Source organism: Haematobia irritans, chromosome 4, assembly GCF_050003625.1.
Source record: "Haematobia irritans isolate KBUSLIRL chromosome 4, ASM5000362v1, whole genome shotgun sequence".
In the NCBI taxonomy this organism is placed as follows: domain Eukaryota; kingdom Metazoa; phylum Arthropoda; class Insecta; order Diptera; family Muscidae; genus Haematobia; species Haematobia irritans.
Window position 1 is genome coordinate 206,788,248 of NC_134400.1, and position 22,118 is coordinate 206,810,365.

A 22,118-nucleotide genomic window follows, 5' to 3' on the forward strand; every position below is an offset into this window, starting at 1 on the left:
TTTAGATAAAGTTATATTAAAGGTATTTTCTATACATGTTTAAGGTGAGGGGAATTTATAGAACAGGGCTATATAGTGGCATATTTGTTTATATATATAACTATATATATATATATATTGTAGCATATATATGTTTAAAAGATAAATAGAAATTTAAATTCATGTACTTACAGCTTTCGATTTCAATATGACACAATTGACGATCCATGGGGAAGTACTGAAGATTCATGGGGCACGATGCAGTAATGGTTAATCTAGAATCGTACAACGACGACAAATGGGAAGAGAAAAGGAAAATGAGTATTAAGAGAATATCATCAAAAAATTGCCGCAATCTTTATTTTGAAGATGATGAGCTGAAAATAAACGATCAGTGTGTCTTATGCTAAATAACATCAAAAGCTTTTTGTATGGTTGGTGGTTAAAGCTCTACAATTACACATTGAAGACGTGTGTTTGGGAGAGAGAGAGAGTAGATAAAAATCTTTGGTTGATCTCTCTGGCAATTCATCTCTCCTGTCTTGGAAGAGACTTTTATGCGTTCTCGTGGAATCACATACACACATTATAAATATACAAAAGTTGTTGTTGCAAAGTCTTTTATAACTCTAGGATATTTACAAATACTTGTACACATTTATATAGCCAAATACATAACCATAAACAGAGTGAGATAGAGAAAAATGTTTAAATTCATAAAAAATAGAGAGTAAAAATAGAGAGTATGTAACGAGTATTCAGCGAGTTCAATTGGTGAAATGATAAAAAAAAGTGATAAAGAAACCTAAAAAATTACTTACTTTAATGCTTTTGTAGATATATAAATGATATTTTACCAGAATTTATTATTGTGGAGAAAGAAAATAAAAATGTTATAGATTTTTACAACTACTCATGAAGCCGTGGTATTTGAAAAAATTAATATTATTTTGCACTTGTTTAATTTAATTTTTGAAATTCTGTTATAACGATACTTGTTCCATACTTAATAGGTAATTCATTGAAACTTCTTTGTTTATAGATAAATGTGGTTTCTTAGCTAGTACTTACATAACTTTGAATAACAAGAACTTACGCTTATGTTTGGTTCATTGTTTCAAAGAAGCGATTGCGAATTCATTGCTGTTGCGCATTATCCTTGCCCTTGGAGTCACAGTTTTGGCATGTAGACTTTTGGACAGATTCTTGTTTTAAGGTAGTAGAAAATTTACAAATCGAAGAAATTTCTTAATATTCTAAAGAAATTTCTCCAATGGGGCAAACCTTTTTGTGGTGTAGTAAAAACACACAGAATTGTTGTTGTTTGTTTTCCTCTATTTTTTTGTTGTTGCCTGATTTTGAGCGTTGCGTTGGTGTTGTATCGTTAATTTGCATATATAGAAATGGGTCAAAATTTTCGTTTTATGGTTTGATGCTTTGATTTATGTTTACTGAAGGGCCAGAGCCAACTCTAAATGAGTTGGCAATTTTTGTGGAGTAGGAGGGTTTGGAAGGTAGTTGCAAATTACTTATTGGTAAGTATTCGATTTGTATGACTAGGTAATGTAGGGACGACAATTTGAATTCCTGTTTGTAGTTTGGCTTATGAGATACATATATATATACTCTACAACACTCTGAATGATTTCTTAGCGAAATAAATTACTTTTTAGTTAACAATTATTGTAAATAATCTTAATGAGTGAAGAATAAAAGTAAAGCCTGGAGTTATACAATATTAAAATATATTCATGAAGAATATCCAATATATTGCATTAATACCCAATAAATTGTATCTAACAATTGGAATTTTTCAAATCAAAAGGCATAATGAAAACTATGATTTTTTTAAGAACACTACTTATGTTACGATTAATGAAAAGTAAAACACTATTTTTCTCGAAGAAAATTTTTTTAACATTTTTTTCGATTTTATTATTAACATAATGATAAATTCCCTCTTTTTATAACCGAGTACTAACGGTGTAACATACTATGCATGAATCTACTTGGAAAAGCTTTGAAGCATTCAGAAAAGTCATCGCTGAAAAAACTTTTTACTGTTAGGCCAAAATTTGAATTGAACTCATGACAATTTGTATGCAAAGAACGATTTTTATATGAACTGCAAATCAGTTCGTAACAACAATTATTAGAATCTTTCGGGAAAATTAAATAATGTTTCTGTAAGACCAGTAAACTAAACTGCAATTAAAAAATTTATTGAAATTCATTTCTATCAATCTTAGCATTGATCACTTATGGCTATCGATTATATTTTATAATTTATCTTTCATTCTGATGGAATAATATCCACTTTATTTCAGAGTGTTGTAAAACATAAATAAAAGTCGATAATGTCCGACTTTAATCCATTGATATGATTCATGTTCTTTAGATAGATTTGTTTTCTATACATATTCTTGGAAATAAAATAAAGCCAATTGAACTCACTTTGCTTTGCTGGTGGTGTGACAGTTTAATTGATAAATGATATTTAATTATGATAAGGCTGTACATGGTTAATATGATATATAAATATGATGATTTTTGGGTTATGATGCAATGTGATGATGTTCATGTTATGATGCAACGTATATATTCCACAATTATAAAGGGTGATTCTTTTGAGGTTAGGATTTTCATGCATTAGTATTTGACAGATCACGTGGGATTTCAGACATGGTGTCAAAGAGAAAGATGCTCAGTATGCTTTGACATTTCATCATGAATAGACTTACTAACGAGCCACAACGTCGAATTTTCAGTGAATGGGCCCTAGAAAAGTTGACAGAACTTTAGAGAAAAAGAAAACTTAGAGACCAGAGTACCGAGTATTAAATACCAACTATCGGATAAAAGGACCACAGATTTGGCATTTACTGAATAGCAGATATTGTCCTAATTATGGGATTCAGATTCTAGTTTCATTTTTCTTGAATTAGTTGCCATGTAGATCAATAAATACTTGTAAATAAATTCTCTTTGACGTCAATCAAAAACTAATAATGTTTAACCTCAATATAGATTTTCATATTCCACATATTGTATGATTGAGACTTTGAACTACTCCAAGAGTATTAGGGTTTATTCTATAGATTTTCAGAATTGTTGGACTGCAGACAAATAAATCTTCTTGGCTACTTATAATGGAAAATACTGAATAGTAGTTTACTTCGAGCATTAAAGGGGCCTCACTTGCAATCAAAAGTTAATCGCTTTGTCTTAGTTAAATTAAATTGTGGAGTATACATAAGGTCGATGAAAGACGACCATTATTATAAATAAAATCGTGATTAGATTTAAAATAAAAAGAAATATTGTTTGAACAATATACTAATAAACAACATCGATAATTTTTCGTTCGTTAAAATTTGTATAATTTTTGTACAAAAATGAAAAATCAAATTGCACATACACGCACACACAAATAGATAGATTTGTAAAGAGAAATATAGAGCAAAAACATTAGAAGAGTAATGGTTAACAAAACAAATGGATAGAGAGAGAGACATTGCGAGGGAGAACGAGAGTGAGTGAGTGAGTGAAGGAAAGAGTGGTTTCTCAAATCATAAGGATGTATATATGAGACTATGAAGAATGCAAAACATAATAACTAAATAGGAAGATTTCTGATAGAAAGATTGACAATCAATCACATAGACAGATATATGGCACGTTTATAGTAGTAGTATTAATTGTGGTAGTAGTAATAGTTAGAAACAATTGTTAGTTTACACAGTTGTACAACATTCAAATGTTAAATCTTTGGACATGGATCCAAAGTGTATTGTTTTTTTTTTTATCTGGATAATGGGTTTTAATATATGGTGGGTGTTTTAGTAGTTTTTAATAGGGCGAGTATATAACTGTTTTTTTTTTAGTTTTTTCGCAAAGGATGATTGTTGCTGTAGAGGAGGGGGGTTTTTTTTATTGTGGTTTTACCTAATACTTCTTGTTATTGATCCAGAGTGATGTACACGTATGAATTCATTACTGGTTGTTGCAATATGAAAATATGACTGTTTTTCATTTACGAAAAAGGTGTCAGGTACCCAAATGTTTTTTATGAACTCTGATCCAACCGATAGTGTTTCTACACCAGGTCGTTTTCTATACGCTAAACGAGGATCAGTCCAAAATTGACGGAAGTAAAAATCCAGTGTAAAGTCCTGTATTTACATAATTCCACGTTCATATACAACGATCGAGATGTTATCATCAGCAGTATTCATCATCCGTATGAGAATTCGTAGATGGAGATAAGTGGATAGGCGATGCCATCATAGTCGAGGTAAATGAGGGTGCGTGTGTGTATGGTTATGGAGATGAAAACCATAGTAATTTTTGTAACAACACACACCCACACACATATAGATGACATATACATGTGTAGTAGTTGGGAGTGAGAGAAAAGGGGGAAGAGAAAAAAATCCTTATTAGTTAGTGCACACTTTTTAAATGTGTACATGAAATATAAGAAAAAATAAAAACAAAAACACATAAAAAGAAAAAAATATTTAAAATATAAAAAAAGAAAACATAAATTATAACAATTTTAATGTAAAACGAAAAACAACACAAAACACACACACAAATACACAAATTTCGTGCAGTTTTTTTTTTCTCATTGTCTTTGTAGGATATTTATTTATGCCAAACATGCTTATCACATATAAAACAACGAACAAATTATTTCACAACACTGATTGGAAATGAAAATTGTCAATCACAGTTTCTAAGGAAATTTTGAAGATTTTCGAAAATGTAATACAAAAACGCATAAAACACAAAACAAGACTTAAGCATGAATTCTGCTTTTCGTTTTAAACACAAAATCCAAAAAACCATCCAATTGCTTTGTCATTGAGTTTTGCTTTGTTTTCTGGTGGCATTTTGCAGCATGAGTTTTTTGACATTATTAAAAAAAAAAAAAAATTACAAAAATAAAATAAATAATTATATATTAAGACAATAAACCACAATTTTGTCACATTTTTTACAACAGATAATTTTTAAATTATGAGTTTAACACAATAATATCGCACACACACAAAGGTGGAGGAGATTATTTTATAATTTTAAGCTCTGGTGCGTTTTGTGGCATTTTTCGTGCTTGTTTTTTACATTTGACTTAAGCATTTGCTTAGTTAATAAAAATAAGAGAAGAAAAAACAAAAATGTTGCCTTTTTTCAAAAATATTTACAAAATGAAATATTACAGAATCCTCTCACAAATACTTTGTCAAAATAAGTACGTTTTGTTTAGATGAGCCGTAGTTGTATGCTTTTTTGAAGGCTTTAATATTTTATTTTCCTTTAACATGTCTCCACCTTACAGTGAAACTTTCTTTCTATGTCTAGGTTAGTAGTAGTCGCAAAATTACTTTAGATTATATATGCTTGTAAATGAGTATATTCTAATAGATGAATATTAGCCAACATAAAGGGAACTGGGTTAGTTATAGTAAAATTTGTTATTCTTATTACTTCAGAAGATTACAAAAAAAAAACGAAAAGTCAAATAATAAGAAATAGATTTAAATAGAAAATATAATCATTGGATTTGTAGAGTATACGAATATAAAATAGAAATAACAGCATACTTTTAAGCCTACGAGTACAATTACATATCGATACTTTTTGGTATTATTTCTGAGGTAACTCATATCTACATTTGTATGGTGTTTTTGCTTTTCAAAGAGAAGTTTATACTCATATTTAATTTAATTTTTTTAAACATGTCATCAATAGATTTACTTAATAGATTTACATTTTGCACAAAGCAATAATGGGGCGACCGTGGGTGTCCACATTTGACAGGCTTCACTGTATATAATAAGATGTTTGTGAACTATTTAATTAATATTCTCCTTTTTTCTGGCAGTGACTTGTGTGTGTATATGTTATCATTTAATTAGTTTGGGGTTTTTTTTTATGTAAAAACAAAACACTGTGTATTGAACCATAAATGCCACATAGCATTAAGATTTAAAGGGAAATCTGTGGCTTCAAGATAATAAGAACTAGAGGTCTGCACCGAATAACTTTTCACTACATGTATGCAATTCGCTGTCGAATATAGTACATACACTGTCTTTCTATCAGAGCGCAAGTAGTGAAGTGAAGAGAACACTTGCTTGTCAAATACCACCAAGTACTTATCCGAAACAATAAAAAGGTAAGTACTTGAGAAAAAGTACAACATGGATTCTCTTCACCTCACGTGGTGGTACCACAGGTATTTCTCAGTTATGTGCGAAGCAAATCTTTCCATTATTATTAATCATAGATATGTATGTATCTATGATTAATAATAATGGAAATCTTTATAACAAACCGAAAACATATATTATGGAGAGTAACTGTTTTCTTTTGTATTTCTTAAACTGCACGTGGTACATGGAGTACTCTATGAAGTTTTGTTCTCGCAACATTCTCGACGTGATCACTCTGAGTACACTTCAATAAGAGAGAAAGAGGAATGTGTGTTTGTTGGTAGTGAAGATATCAGAGTAGCAACATGAAGTTACTCGTGGCTTTTGGTGTTCATCAAAATGTGTACCAATTGTTTTGCGACTTCTCTCAAAGAGATGAACTCATGTTGCAAGTACACGTGTACTCTGAATTTACAAATGGAATTGTGCAGACCTCTATTGTCAAATACCACCAAGTACTTATCCGAAACGATATGTGTTTCGAAAAAAAGGAACAAAAAATTGTAAGTACTTGAGAAAAAGTACAACATGGATTCTCTTCACTTCACGTGGTGGTACCACAAGTATTTCTCTCTGTTATGTGCGAAGCAAATCTTTCCATTATTATTAATCATAGATATGTATGTATGTCACCTTTTTAATATATTTATATATGTCACACACCTTAGCATTGCCGTTCTTTATAACAAACCGACAACATATATTATGGAGAGTAACTGTTTTTTTTGTATTTCTGAAACTGCACGTAGTACATGGAGTACTCTATGAAGTTTTGTTCTCGCAACATACTCGACGTGATCACTCTGAGTACACTTCAATATGAGAGAAAAAGGAATATGTTTTTGTTGGTAGTGAAGGCATTAGAGTAGCAACATGAAGTTTCTCGTGGCTTTTGGTGTTCATCAAAATGTGTACCAATTGTTTTGCGACTCTGTCCAATAGATGAACTCATGTAGCAAGTACACGTGTACTCTGCATTTACAAAAAGGAATTGTGCAGACCTCTAATAAGAACATTATATAAAATATCTTATATTTTGTATAGTATTTGTAATGTAACAAAAACCGATATATAGCTCATGTACCTGTTCTCCCGAGATATACAAAGATAGTGAAGGTACGACAAACAAACTTTGTATTGAGTTGTAAGTCGACCGGTTTCAAATTAAGTGACTGTAATGTAATTATATATGCGTAAATTTACCGATACATATATGTATAAGAGATACAAATGTATTTCAATATGTAATATGATGTCACATTATAATCAGGGGTACAGAAGTCGAAAACGACTTTTTGTTATTCTAAAAATCGAATAATCATCTAATCGACTCTGTAGTTCTTTTTATGCTAAAAATGCATAAAAAATTGATTTTTCAATTTTTCGCTGAATATGCATCAAAACGATCTTTTAACCTTGATTTACTAAAAAAGCAACGAAAAAAAGTCGACTTTACAATCACCACTAATAATGATAATAAAGTTCGATAAATGTAATGATGATCGGATATTTAACTGAATTAGCAAATTCCGTTGTTCTAGGACCAAAAAACTGTCCTGATCACACAATGGAAAATAATAGGGTAGAAATTACAAATAAGCTTTTTATATACCCCAATTACAAAATAAGCTTTTTATATACCACAATTGTCCAAGCTTGCCCATAGACATCTTTCTCTTCCGCCCAAACGAATAGGCAAGGCGACTCAAAATATTGGCTAGACGCTCCTTAAATGATATCAACATGATTAAAAGTAAAACAAGTATATACGGCCGTAAGTTCGGGCAGGCCGAAGCTTATGTACCCTTCACCATGGATTGCGTAGAAAATTCTTCTAAACACTGCCCTACACAATCGAATTTCTTAAGTTGCGGTAACGCTTGCCGATGGCAAGGTATATTAAAACCTCCTAACACCGTCTTCTAAATTGTATGTAAGTCCATACGTGGTATATATTAAATCAAAAAAGATCGATCCAATACGTATATAATTCAGTTTGACAAAGTAGACATACAATTTTGACAAAATTTTCTACAGAAATAAAATTTCAACAAAATTTTCTATAGAAATAAAATTTCAACAAAATTTTCTATAGAAATTAAATTTTTACAAAATTTTTTATAGAAATAAAATTAAAAAAAAAAAAATTCTATAGCAGTAAAATGTGGACAAAATTTTCTATAGAAATAAAATTTTGACAAAATTTTCGATAGAAATAAAATTTTCACAAAATTTTCTATAGAAATAAAATTGTGACAAAATTTTCTATAGAAACAAAATTTTGGTAGATTATTTTTGGCTCGAGTGGCAACCATAATTATGAACCGATATGGACCAATTTTTGTGTGATTGGAGATCGGCTATATATAACTATAGACCGATATACACCAATTTTGGTATGGTTGTTAGCGGCCATATACTAACACCACGTTCTAAATTTGAACCGGATCGGATGAATTATGCTCCTCCAAGACGCTCCGGAGGTCAAAACTGGAGAACGGTTTATATGGGGGCTATATATAATTATGAACCAATGTGGACCAATTCTTGCACGGTTGTTAGAGACCATATACCAACACCATTTACCAAATTTCAGGCGGATCGTATGAAATTTGCTTCTCTTTGAGGCTCCGCAAGCCAAATCTGGGGATCGGTTTATATGGGGGCTAAAGGGTGATACGGTCAAAATTTGGTCAATATAAACTTGACATATTTCTTTCAATTTTGCATTTAAAAAACCTGAACACCCCTCATTTTGAAGGTGTGTGTGTAGAATGTTGCTCCTATTTTGATTTTGGAATTCACTCTTCAGTTGTCAAAATGCCGTCCAAGCAAGAAGAGCAGCGAATCAAAATTTTGCTCGCGCATCGCGAAAATCCGAGCTACTCGCACACAAAGCTGGCAAAATCGCTAAAAGTTGCCAAATCAACCGTTACAAATGTAATTAAAGTGTTTGGGGAACGTTTGTCGACAGCCAGGAAGTCTGGATCGGGAGGAAATCGAAAACCGGAAGCCGCTGAGACGACAAAGAGAGTTGCCGGTAGTTTCAAGCGAAACCCTAACCTCTCTCTCCGAGATGCCGGAAATAAGCTGGGTGTATCGTCTATAACCGTGCATCGGGATGATAAACAAAATACGACGGCCAAAGCGCGATCCCGGAGGCTGTACACGACGATGCTGACGAAGTTTGACTGCGTGGTAATGGACGACGAAACCTACGTCAAAGCCGACTACAAGCAGCTTCCGGGACAGGAGTTTTATACGGCAAAAGGAAGGGGAAAGGTAGCAGATATTTTCAAGCACATAAAACTGTCAAAGTTCGCAAAGAAATATTTGGTTTGGCAAGCCATCTGTACCTGTGGCTTGAAAAGCAGCATTTTCATAGCTTCCGGGACTATCAACCAAGAAATTTACGTGGAAGAGTGTTTGAATAAACGTCTGCTGTCTTTCCTGAAGAAACTCGGTTGTTCCGTACTGTTTTGGCAGGAATTGGCATCTTGCCATTACGGTAAAAAGGCCATGGAGTGGTACGCCGCCAACAACGTGCAGGTGGTTCCCAAGGACAAGAACCCTCCCAACACGCCAGAGCTCCACCCAATTGAGAAATACTGGCCTATTGTCAAGCGGAACCTAAAGAAGACCAAAAAAACTGCTAAGGACGAGCAGCAGTTTAAGGCAAACTGGCTTTCTGCGGCGAAGAAGGTGGCTGTACAAAATCTGATGGCAGGTGTCAAGCGTGAGGCACGGCAATTCGGATTTGGAAAATCGAAAGCCTAACTGAATATTTTTCTTGAATTTTATACTAATTGAACTTGAAAAAAAAATTTAATTTGATATTTTAAATAAACGATTTCACCGATTTACACGCGTTTTCCCTTGACCAAATTTTGACCGTATCACCCTTTATATATAATTATGAACCGATGTGGACCAATTTTAGCATGGTTTTTAGAGACCATATACCAACACCATGTACCAAATTTCACCCGGGTCGGATGAAATTTGCTTCTCTTAGAGGCTCCGCAAGCCAAATCTGGGAGTCGGTTTATATGGGGGCTATATATAATTATGGACCGATATGGACCAATTCTGGCACGGTTGTTAGAGACCATATACCAACACCATGCACAAAATTTCAGCCGGATCGGATGAAATTTGCTTCTCTTAGAGGCTCCGCAAGCCAAATCTGGGGGTCCGTTTATGGGGGCTATATATAATTATGGACCGATGTGGACCAATTTTGCATGGTTGTTTGAGACCATATACCAATACCATGTACCAAATTTCAGCCGGATCGGATGAAATTTGCTTCTCTTTGAGGCTCCGCAAGTCAAATCTTGGGATCGGTTTATATGGGGGCTATATATAATTATGAACCTATGTGGACCAATTTTAGCATGGTTTTTAGAGACCATATACCAACACCATGTATCAAATTTCAACTAGATCGGATGAAATTTGCTTCTCTTTGAGGCTCCGCAAGTCAAATCTGGGGATCGGTTTATATGGGGGCTATATATATATAAATTTCAGCCGGATCGGAAGTTAGCATGATTTCAACAGACGGACGGACGGACATGCTTAGATCGACTCAGAATTTCACCGCGACCCAGAATATATATTTTATTTGGTCTTAGAGCAACATTTTGACGGAATGACAAAGTTAATATACCCCCCATCCTACTGGGCTAAACTTGTAGGGGTATTATAAACGAAGTCTGATCAAAAAATTAATAATTTTAATTTTTATTTAGCTCTCTTCAAAAACAGCCTTTTTTCCAATCCTCGAAACACTTCTGAAATGCGCTTTGTGGTATAACTTCTGTTTTGATTTTTCTTTTAGCGGCGAAGAAAGGTGGAATTTTTTATTGACCGTACAACCTTGTGGCGTAAATTCATGATGCACCATTTCATTGTAGTTGAAGAAAACAGATTTGACCGAACCTAATGTGCTTTTTTCGATCTTGGCTCTTCTGGAAGTTTCCATTGAGCAACTACGAGGAGCGTTGCCATCGATATCTTCTTGGCCTTCTCAAAACTGAACTTGCTTTTTGTTCATAGTCAAATGCTACAGTGACTATTTGCTCATTTAATTTCATTTTGGACACAAAACTTAATACAGTTTCTTTGATACATTTTTTTTTTTGAATTGACTGATATTACCAATAACTATAACACACATGTACATACATCTAACTTATAGGAAAATATCCGAAAATCGAACATACGCCAATAACAAATTTTAAAAATAAGGTTTATGTTTTGGTCAGATCTAGTATATGACAAGAATGAGAAAGAACAAAGGTATTTGTACTAACCCTTTAACGTTGTTGATTGAGATTGGGAATTGTAAATAATCTATTTCGGTTTGTATTTCACTTTGAGAAATTATTCAATTAGCGCAAAATTTTTGTGGTTACCCGACGTAAAACTGCTATAAGGAGTTCTCAAAAGCTTCTCTTGAAACCAATTTTGTAGATCTTTCTTTGATTAGTTAGATGAATGCCATAAAACATAAACACAAAAATAGTTCCTATGGAAAACTCGGGCAAAGTTTTTTTTTGTCATTATTGAATTAATCACAAATTTACTTTTTCTGAGGGATTTTCATAAACAAATGAAAATTGAAATATTTATGTGCATTATTTGATATGACGTGTTGAAATTAATCATGTTTAGTTTTTAATTAAATTTATTTATTTATTTTTTTTTTGATTTAGGATGTACTCATATGCTGTTAGTTGGAGGAAATGTTTACAGCTTCAACTGAAAATTACAAATTTGGAGATCTGATATCAGTTGTGCTTAGGGGCGTTATACGCAATATGGGATTTTTAAGCGATAAAGCCTATTGACAGACAAACTGCATTTTAAAATATTTCGTAAAAACCCAATTATTTTATTGATAACTAAAACTATTTCTGTTAGACACTTTCCCTTTTGCAAAAAAATGCATAAAGTATGGTAATAATAAAGGAAAATATTTCAAATGAGAGACCAAAATAACCCATGAACGATTAAGAAGATCTAATAAGGTAGATATTCTAAATATATCAAGATTTTTAATTGTTAACTCTGTTACTGAGGTAATGAATAGTTAGAGTTACTAAATTTTTATAGATATACTTTATTAAAGAGAAACTCATTTGGGTTTTTGGGGGAAAGTTATTGAAATCAGGACAAAAATGAACTGAAAAAGAAGCTTCGAAATAAAAAAAGTTCATTTTAGCCTCATTTAATCAATGCATTTGTTTTTTTTGTAATTATACTTTTATAAAGGTGGATGGTATTCTATTGTTTTTTTTTTGTTATAACTAAATCTATTTGATTTGGTTTCCACTCGATTGATATAGTATACATAGTTTTTCACTAGGGATTTCAAGGACTACATATTTGATAAATGCTTTGATGGAGGACAAAACACAAACAAAAATGATTTGTATACAATTATTTTTTTCTACTTCTTCTTCACACCTCCCTATTGAGGACATATACAAGAATATTGATGAACTATGGAAAGGACCCATTTGGACATAAAACGATATGAAAAACGAAATACAAAATGAATGTTCCAATTTCAAGAAAACAAAAAATATACATCTTTTAATACAGAAAAAATTAAAATAAACCTTTTTTTTTTTGAATTATTAACGCTTATAGAAAAGCTTAAATTAACATATGAGTGAGTTTGAATTGAATTGTATGCATGAGGTGTGTATAGATTACTGACCATATATGTATATTGGTGTTGAATTTTGTTTTTGTTGTACGTAACTACTGGTGATCACTTATTGGTCCAATATGGTCATATTGGTGTGGTGTTGTATGTTTTCATAATATAATAATAATTTTTATGGTTTAAAAATATTTCTATATAAGTTTTTTTTTTGGTTTTATGTGAAAGTGTGTGTGTGTGTATATATCTTAATCTTTTACAATATATTTTCTTTTTTATTTTGTTACACATATTTTTTTTCTTTATCACATATTTGAGTCGCATGAGTATGACCAAGAGTAATTGTAGAAAAGTGATTTTTTTCTAATTTTAGCAAAATAAATGTTAAAAAAAATTTTGATTGCAAAATATTTATAAATGAAGCTAAGGAAAAATAAAACAAAAATGAAAAAAGTTTAATATAAAATCAAAACGAATTTTTAGTTTATTATAAAAGTGCTGAAATTATAGCAATCGATTGAATTTCTATTCACAGAAAAATTGTTTTTTTAATTCATCTAATTCAAATTTATTCAATCACGGAATTGATAATATCAATCATCGGCACTAATTAGAAAATGAATTGTTTCCATTAACAATGTAATATTAGTACCCAACAAAAAAAAGCGTCGCCAAAAAAGTAATGAAAATGTTCTTTTTGGATCCGGAAGTGGTGCAAAATTGACGCAGAAGCGATGAATTTAACCTGGGCTTGTCATAGGACGGAAGTCCTCCATTTCAACAGCCGTTGCACTGAATTTGCATCATTTCTTTAGGTGTGATCCGAATTCAATGGTTTAAATGTAAATTAAAAAATTCTGTGATACTTTGTCAAATAAATAATTTTTAATTTTTTTTTATGAATTTAACCTGGGCTTGTCATAGGACGGAAGTCCTCCATGTCAACAGCCGTTTCACTGAATTTGCATCATTTCTTTAGGTGTGATCCGAATTCAATGGTTTGGATGTAAATTAAAAAATTCTGTGATACTTTGTCAAATAAATAATTTCTAATTTTTTTTTTAATTTTTAATGGATTCTAAAGCTTGTCAGAAACGTTTGACCTCAAATATTTTCAAAAATACACAATTTTTTCAGATTGGATTTAGCATTTTTTCGTCAAAATTTAAACGATTTGTACCGTTTTATGAATTCTTACTCTGTTTTTAACCTATTTGAAACAAAAAAAGTTAAAATTACCCATTAAAAAACCAAGTTATAAAAAATTGAATTAAAAGAACTTCCTGGGTACTTAAAATAAAGAACATCATTGGGAGTACATCTTCTGGAAGTGTTTTTAAAGTTGTGCCTTTGGAAGAACTTCCAAATTTTTTTGCTGGGTACTTAAACATTTTATTAATTCACGTGATTTTTGTGATTGATTTTTTTGACTAAAAAAATTTATTAAATCAAATTTTCTATATATTGATTTTTTGAATTCAAATAATTTTTTTAATACAAAATAAACTTTGTTTATATTTTTGCTGTATTGCTATAATTTTTGGAATGAAATTTTCTTTTAAACGATTTGTCTTAATTAATATTAACCCTCAAATATATTTTAGAAATATAGTATTCATAAAATAGTTCGATTTTTTTTTAAATAAATATTTTGTGTTAATTTATAAACTTGTCTTAGTTTTTGATCTGTAATTACCTGGTTTCCAATCCTACCTCCTAGTTAGAGTTTGACCAAGAAAATGATTAGAAATAATTTAGAGTTACGCAAGATAACTTAGATAATTTAGAGTTGTGGATTACAAGACCGAGATCTTCTCAGATGGGAATGTAAAATAACCAGGAAAAATCTTTCTTTTCTGAGGAATTTCTCTGATACAAAGTTTTTGTTCCTTTACTATGAGTTGATAAACTTTTCAATGAAGGGATTATGTTCTGAGTTTCTACTTAAAAATCGGTATCAATACAAAAAGGAAAGTTTTCTTTTATGTTAACATTTTTTTGTCCTAAAAAATTGGTTATAAATCTTCAATTTACCTGACATTGTCCTTAAATTCGATGATTTTTTGTAACTTGACTAAAAAGTTAAAATGTATTAAATGGCTTCCAAGACAATAATTTCTACTTGAAGTCGATTCTGAATTTTCCACCAAAGGTTTTGTCTCCACATTAATGATTTTGGTACAAATTTCGGAGAATTGGAAGCATTTAAGGAGCAAAACTCTTTTAAATTTGAGTTTTTCGTACTTGATACTAGGAAACAAATTTGAATTTATTTATGGTCCGTTAAAAGACGTAAAAATACCTGCTAATTTATTTCCTGGCATAACGTACGCAAAACTCAAATTAAAAAATCTTGCATCTTAAATGCATCAGTAGGGCAATTCTCCGGAATCTATACCAAAATCATAGATATGAACACAAAGCCTTGGAAAAAGTATTTCAAGCTCCGTTCGATGATATCAGAGTTTTTGTTGTTGGTCCTACCTAATTAAAAGTTTCTAATTTATGCTAGGCTGTTGTTACAAAAACACCCAGAATATACTGTCCATTGTGATACAGATGGTGAACTTCTCTCTTGTCATAACAGGGTTAAACCTGTTGGTGTTAATTGAATGCTCATTTTTCATTAATTGTATTTCGATCAACATTCATAATTTTTGATTGTAATATTTTGTACGAGGATATATCAATAGTTTTTACAATGAATTTTGCTGTGGGTCATGAGCTTGTGCACTGCTGTGTAAGTGTGGACATAATATGTGTGTGTGTATGTGTATGTGGATTTGTTATAGACAGGCTGATCGAATTGTTGCAATACAACATTGTAGTAGGCATACTCACTATGTTAAATCACTCGCAATAATCAAAACTATAACATTTTCCCTCTCACACAAACACACACACATATCAAAATGACGAGATCAATAATTTATACATTATGTACAAGAAAACTAACAGTAAGGTGAACATTAATTGCTGTAGAGTTTATCTCTGTTGGTGGTGTTGCAATAAAATATTTGATCAACAAAAATGTTAAAAATGTATATTTTCACAAAAATATTCACCAGATAGTGAATGGCTTTATATATTTCTCTTGAATTTTTTTTATTGTGCAAATATTTGTGTCGTTTGTGAAGACCTTCACACTTATTCGGTGAATACCTCGTCTTGTGAATTTTGGCCCTTGTCTCCTCAAGGGAGCCTTTATAAAAAAGCCTTAAATTTACACTGTTGAGCGGTGGTGGTAGGTGAATGGTTGTGGTGGTTTGGAGATTTATGTCAAAAGAATCAATGTCGTGCAGAATGATTAAATCATGAATAAAGAAAATAAAGGTAGAAGATCAAATTTACAATCGGGGATGCGAAACATGACTTAAAAACTAAATAAATAAAATCCAAAAACCAATTTTATGCTTGGAAAAATTAAAAATGAAATTTTATTTGGATTCATACATTATGACGATTTTAAATAACAAACAAATAAAGAGTATAAAATTCAAGGAGGAAGAGAGAAACAGAGAGCAAGAGAGAGAAGGAGGTAGGCAACATTTCGAATTTAAGAATATTAGATAATCAAGGGAATTTGAGTTGGTTAAAATTTTACAGCGACAGCAACAGTTGTAGAGAGTAGTAGGTGGAAGAGAGGGAAAGATATAGTTGAAAGTTTAACAGTGATAGACATTTGATAGGGATTAATAAAATAGAGTTTTTATAATCTTTAGAATATTTAAATGTAACAGTTGTTTAGAACATAGATAATATAGACACAGGATAGAATTTCATAAATACAACTCATATATATGGCATATATATGTATATTGATATATATTCTTGTATATATATTTTTATATTAATAGATATATAGATACTTTGAATGTTGAAACAACAACAACATCAACTATAACGCTTTCATTTCAAACATATTCAAATTTGATTGATTTCAAATGAAATGAAATGAAAAAAAAAACATATTAAAAATGAAATGCAATGGAATTTTGAAAAAGAAAAAAGAAAATACAAAACAAAATTTTATGAAATGTTAAACAAAACAATGTTAGACACGTTATTTGTATTTTTATTCAATAAAAGGAAACTTTTAAGAGTTTAATATAAGATTTATTGTAAAATTTCGTGAACTTTTAAATCTTATTAAAATTATTTTAAAATACAATATAAAATAGTTTGTATTAATTTATAAAAGTAAAATTGTTTTATATTAAAAAAAAAAAAAAACAATAAAACAAAAACATTAAACGCATGAAAATAAATAATGCAGTAATAATACAAAAAAAAAAATATTAAAATTTATGTACATTGAAAATAAAATAAATTAAAATATGATATAATTTTTTAATTATTAGATTTTCAGAACAGTATCTTTGGAGTTGACTTCGTAGGCATCGATCCAACCTCATATTTTGATTGAAAATTGGACGGACAAAATGGAGCATTGGACAGAGAATATGTACAAAGTTTATTATATCTATAAAAAAGTCTAAAATAATTTCAGATCGGATCAAACTTACGATTTGAGAAGCAAGATTAGTATTATATCTATGAAAACGATCCCCAAAGTGCAAATGGAGTAGCACCCTAACGAATTACATCGAAAACAACAACACCATTAGCATTATGAAAATAAACGCCAATATATCAAATGGAAAATGACCGAGGTTTCTTTTGTGGGATTTTGTTTTGTTTCACCTGATGACGTATATCGGCTTTCTGGCACTATGCAACTTTTTGTTGTTCGGAAAAGAATTCTCTAAATTTCGTTGCAATGCAATGCAATACCGGAATTAACTGCAGTTACTGGATTTGTGTATTTTGATGTATACAAGTTCTTGAGACATGATTCCAATGTTAAATAGGTCGCCGGTCTTTGGCCGGGGCATAACACTTTATCGTAAGAACAGAGTCCAAGGTTAGGTTAGGTTGCAGCCCGATGCATCAGGTTCTCTTAGACTATTCAGTCCATTGTGATACCACATTGGTGAACTTCTCTCTTATCATTGAGTGCTGCCCGATTCCATGTTAAGCTCAATGACAAGGGACCTCCTTTTTATAGCCGAGTCCGAACGGCGTTTCATATTGCAGAGAAACCACATAGAGAAGGCCATATATAACTATAGACCGATATGGACCTAGTTAAGCATGGTTGTTAACGACCATATACTAGCATTTTCAACTCACTCGGATGAAATTTGCTCCTCCAAGAGGTTCCAAAACCAAATCTCGGGATCGGTTTATATGGGGCTATGTACGATTATGGACTGATATGGACTAATTTTGGCATGGTTTTTAATTATCATATACAACCACCACGTACCAAATTTCAAGCGGATCGGATGAATTTTGCTTCTCCAAAAGGCACCGGAGGTCAAATCTGGGGATCGGCTTATATGGGAGCTATATATAATTATGGACTGATAGGAACCAATTCCTGCATGGTTGTTGGATACCATATACTAACAGCACGTACCAAATTCCAACCGAATGGGAAGAATTTTGGTCTTCCAAGGGGCTCTGGAGGTCAAATCTGGTGATCGGTTTATATGGGGGCTATATATAATTATGAACCGATGTGGACCAATTTTTGCATGGTTGTTAGAGACCATATACTAACATCACGTACCAATTTTCAGCCGGATCAGATGAAATTTCCTTCTCTTAGAGGCCTCGCAAGCCAAATCGGGGGATCGGTTTATATGGGAGCTATATATAATTATGGACCGATGTGGACCAATTTTTGCATGGTTGTTAGAGACCATATACTTACACCATGTACCAAATTTCAGCCGGATCGGATGAAATTTGCTTCTCTTAGGGCCTCTCAAGCCAAATCTGGTGATCGGTTTATATGGGGGCTATATATAATTATGAACCGATGTGGACCAATTTTTGCATGGTTGTTAGAGACTATATACTAACACTATGTACCAAATTTCAGCCGGATCGGATGAAATTTGCTTCTCTTAGGGGCCTTGCAAGCCAAATTTTGGGGTCCGTTTATATGGGGGCTATACGTAAAAGTGGACCGATATGGCCCATTTGCAATACCATCCGACCTACATCAATAACAACTACTTGTGCCAAGTTTCAAGTCGATAGCTTGTTTCGTTCGGAAGCTAGCGTGATTTCAACAGACGGACGGACCGATTTCAACCAAATTTAACACGCATATCAACAATGCTAATTCTATTCCCTGTGCAAAATTTCAACTAAATCGGGCAAAAAAATGGCCTCTGTGGTCATATGAGTGTAAATCGGCCGAAAGCTATATATTGAAGCTATATCTAAATCTGAACCGATTTCAACCAAATTTGGCACGCATAGCAACAATGCTAATTCTACTCTCTGTGCAAAATTTCAACTAAATTGGGGTAAAACTCTAGCTTTTGGGACCGTATTAGGCCATATCGGGCGAAATATATATATGGGAGCTATATCCAAATCTGAACCGATTTCTTCCAAAATCAATAGGGATCTATTCTGAGCCAAAACACATACTTGTGCCAAATTTCAAGTCGATTGGACTAAAACTGCGACCTAGACTTTGATTACAAAAATGTGTTCACGAACAGACGGACAGACAGACAGACGGACATCGCTATATCGACTCAAGAGCCCACCCTGAGCATTTTTGCCAAAGACACTATGTGTCTATCTCGTCTCCTTCTGGGTGTTGCAAACATATGCACTAACTTATAATACCCAGTTCCACAGTGTGGCGCAGGGTATAAAAAGGACATTGCATGATGATATGGAAGGCGGGTTTTAAAACATTCTTCTGTAGGTTAACAGACTCTTCGGCCCGGGGTTCAGACTTTCTTGTAAGTGACCTAATACGAGCCTTCCTAATATCCATTTTTTTCAAAATTAAATACAAATTTTCTAAGTTAAATCTTTAACATTTTAGAAATTCAAAATTCTTCTGAAGTTAGTTCTTATTATCTTTAAATAAAAATTTAAGTGAATGGTTTTTATAATTGGAATTTGAAAATAATTGAAAATTATTGCATAATTCATGTTGAAAAAATTGTAAATTAAATAAATTAAATAAGAAATAATAATTAACTATTAGTTGAAATTAAAAATTAAATTGCTTAAGGAAACTAAAAATTTCTCCCAATTTAAAACATGGAAATACAATTTTCAAGAAATTTTTATTCATGAATAAAACATATTAAAATAAAAGAATTGTATCTAAAAAGAAAAAGAAAAATTTAAACATTTAATGTGGTTTGGAAATATTCATTATTTTACTTTTTTATATCTTTGAAAATTTATTTGCTAGTAAACTCTTTCTAGTTGCCATGTGAATATTAAGTTCTTTATATAAACTTGATATTAAATTACGATAATAATGCTCAAAAGCGCTAAGCATGTATCGTACAAAATTTTGGAATTTAATAATTTCCTAAACGAAAAACAAATATATGTTTTTGAAATACAGTGATGTGTTTACAACAACGCAGGAAATTATAAAATCAAACAAACGAGGCTTTAAATTAAACATTTTATAGACATGGGAGAAAACAAAAAACAAAAAGGTTTTTCTTTTCTAAAATGAAATTATTTTTAAAGAATTATAAGGACACATCGATTTTAGGCGTGATAGTAAATGAAAATCACAAAAGTTGATATACATTTAATTATTTAAAATTTAGAATTTCATATTTCAAAATATGTCATCAATTCTGAAAGAGGTGAAGAACAGAAATAAAAGAAAACCAACAACAAAAGTTATAAATAAAAACGTAATGAATTGTATTTTATATAGTGAATTGAAAACAAAAAAATTTAAAATTGAATTTTGAAAATTTTCATGTAAATTAAAAACAAAAAAACATTTCTTTTGAATAAATGAAATAAAATGCATATACATATATATTTTTGCTGAGTGTAGAGTTTTAGTTAAATTGTTGTTGCATATGTACCATGAGAACTTCCGAAACCGAACTGATACTGAGAACATACATTGTGACGCCAACCTCCACAGGGGGACCTGTAACATATACACACACACGTTTGTTTGCTTTTGTAGTAGTAGTTTAATATCAATCTTTTGTTGTTTTTTGTATTTGTACATATTTTTTTTTGTTAAGTTTAAATATTTCCTTAGTTTTTTTAATTTTACTGATTGTTTGTTTGTTAGAAATGTTCATTATAATTCTTATTTTTTTTTCTTTCTTTGCAGATACAACATATTTTTGTTTTAATCTCAAAATTTAGTTTAATTTTCAGTGTTTAGTGTTAGTAACAGTTTACAGTATAATATTTTTTCTTTTTTTTTACTTTTCTAGCTACTGGGTTGGTAGGTCTTCATTTTTGATGGAGGAGGGACTGGAAGTGCTAGACAGTACAAAGCAGGGCTCGATTTTTTGTGTGTTCAAAGTGCTTAACATTTTAAATGGACAAATTGACAATTTTGTGCTCCTATCTAACTGTTCTGTTAATGTAATAATCACAAGTTGATTTAAAAATATTCATTTTTATGATATAGTATTTATTTATATAGATCTAAGACACAATGTTGCTTATATGCTGTGTAAACATAGCAACTACACTCAAAAAAAAAAGTTTACTTGGTTCCAAAGATTTTGACCTTCCCCTTAGGATTTTGGTATTGATTCCGATGCAGCTTCATTAAAATAAAGAAATTTTTTAGCGGCCTATCTGGCTTTAACTCTAGGACCAATAAAATTAAAATTAGAATACAGATCTCATTTATCAAATTTTCATTCTCTTTTCGCGGTTTATTAATATAGGTACTCCCGTACAAACAAATACCAGTTTAAAAATCCAAATTATAAAGGATACTTCAAAGTAAAAAATATTTTCTTAATTCCAAAAAAACTTTAAACCAAAGACGCTAAATCCTCAAAATAAGTCTTAGTCTATATTTGAAGCGTTTTTATCTTAAATCTAAAGTTTCAATATTTCAGTTAATTTAAGGACAATTTCTTTAAAGAAAAAATGAGTTTCTTTGCTTTAAGTAAAATTAGCCTTAGTTCAAAGACACAAATTTACAAAATTTGTGTCCTAAATTTAATGAAAAATAAATTTCCAAAAATTACAAATATTATAAACATCATTTTAATTAAAATTTCATTATTTTAAAGAAATTTGTCCTTAATAGTTCGCATCCTAAAATTTAGGTTACGTAATCCTTAATATCACATAATTATATTTTTCAGTGTAGGGATACCAAATTCGAAAATAGACTTTTAGTTAAAAAAAGT

The 22,118-nt window shown here is 31.1% G+C and overlaps 1 protein-coding gene across 1 annotated transcript in view; it reads right to left on the reverse strand.

Annotated features, from left to right (window-relative positions):
* The window catches only part of Rdl (Resistant to dieldrin), a 162,249-nt gene that overhangs the window by 61,553 nt on the left and 78,578 nt on the right, over nt 1-22,118 (reverse strand). The window contains exons 4-5 of the mRNA XM_075305961.1: nt 3,925-4,151; nt 172-254 (exon numbers count right to left, since the gene is read on the reverse strand). Coding sequence (XP_075162076.1) covers nt 172-254; nt 3,925-4,151 — 310 coding nt within the window. The remainder of the gene's footprint in view (nt 1-171; nt 255-3,924; nt 4,152-22,118) is intronic.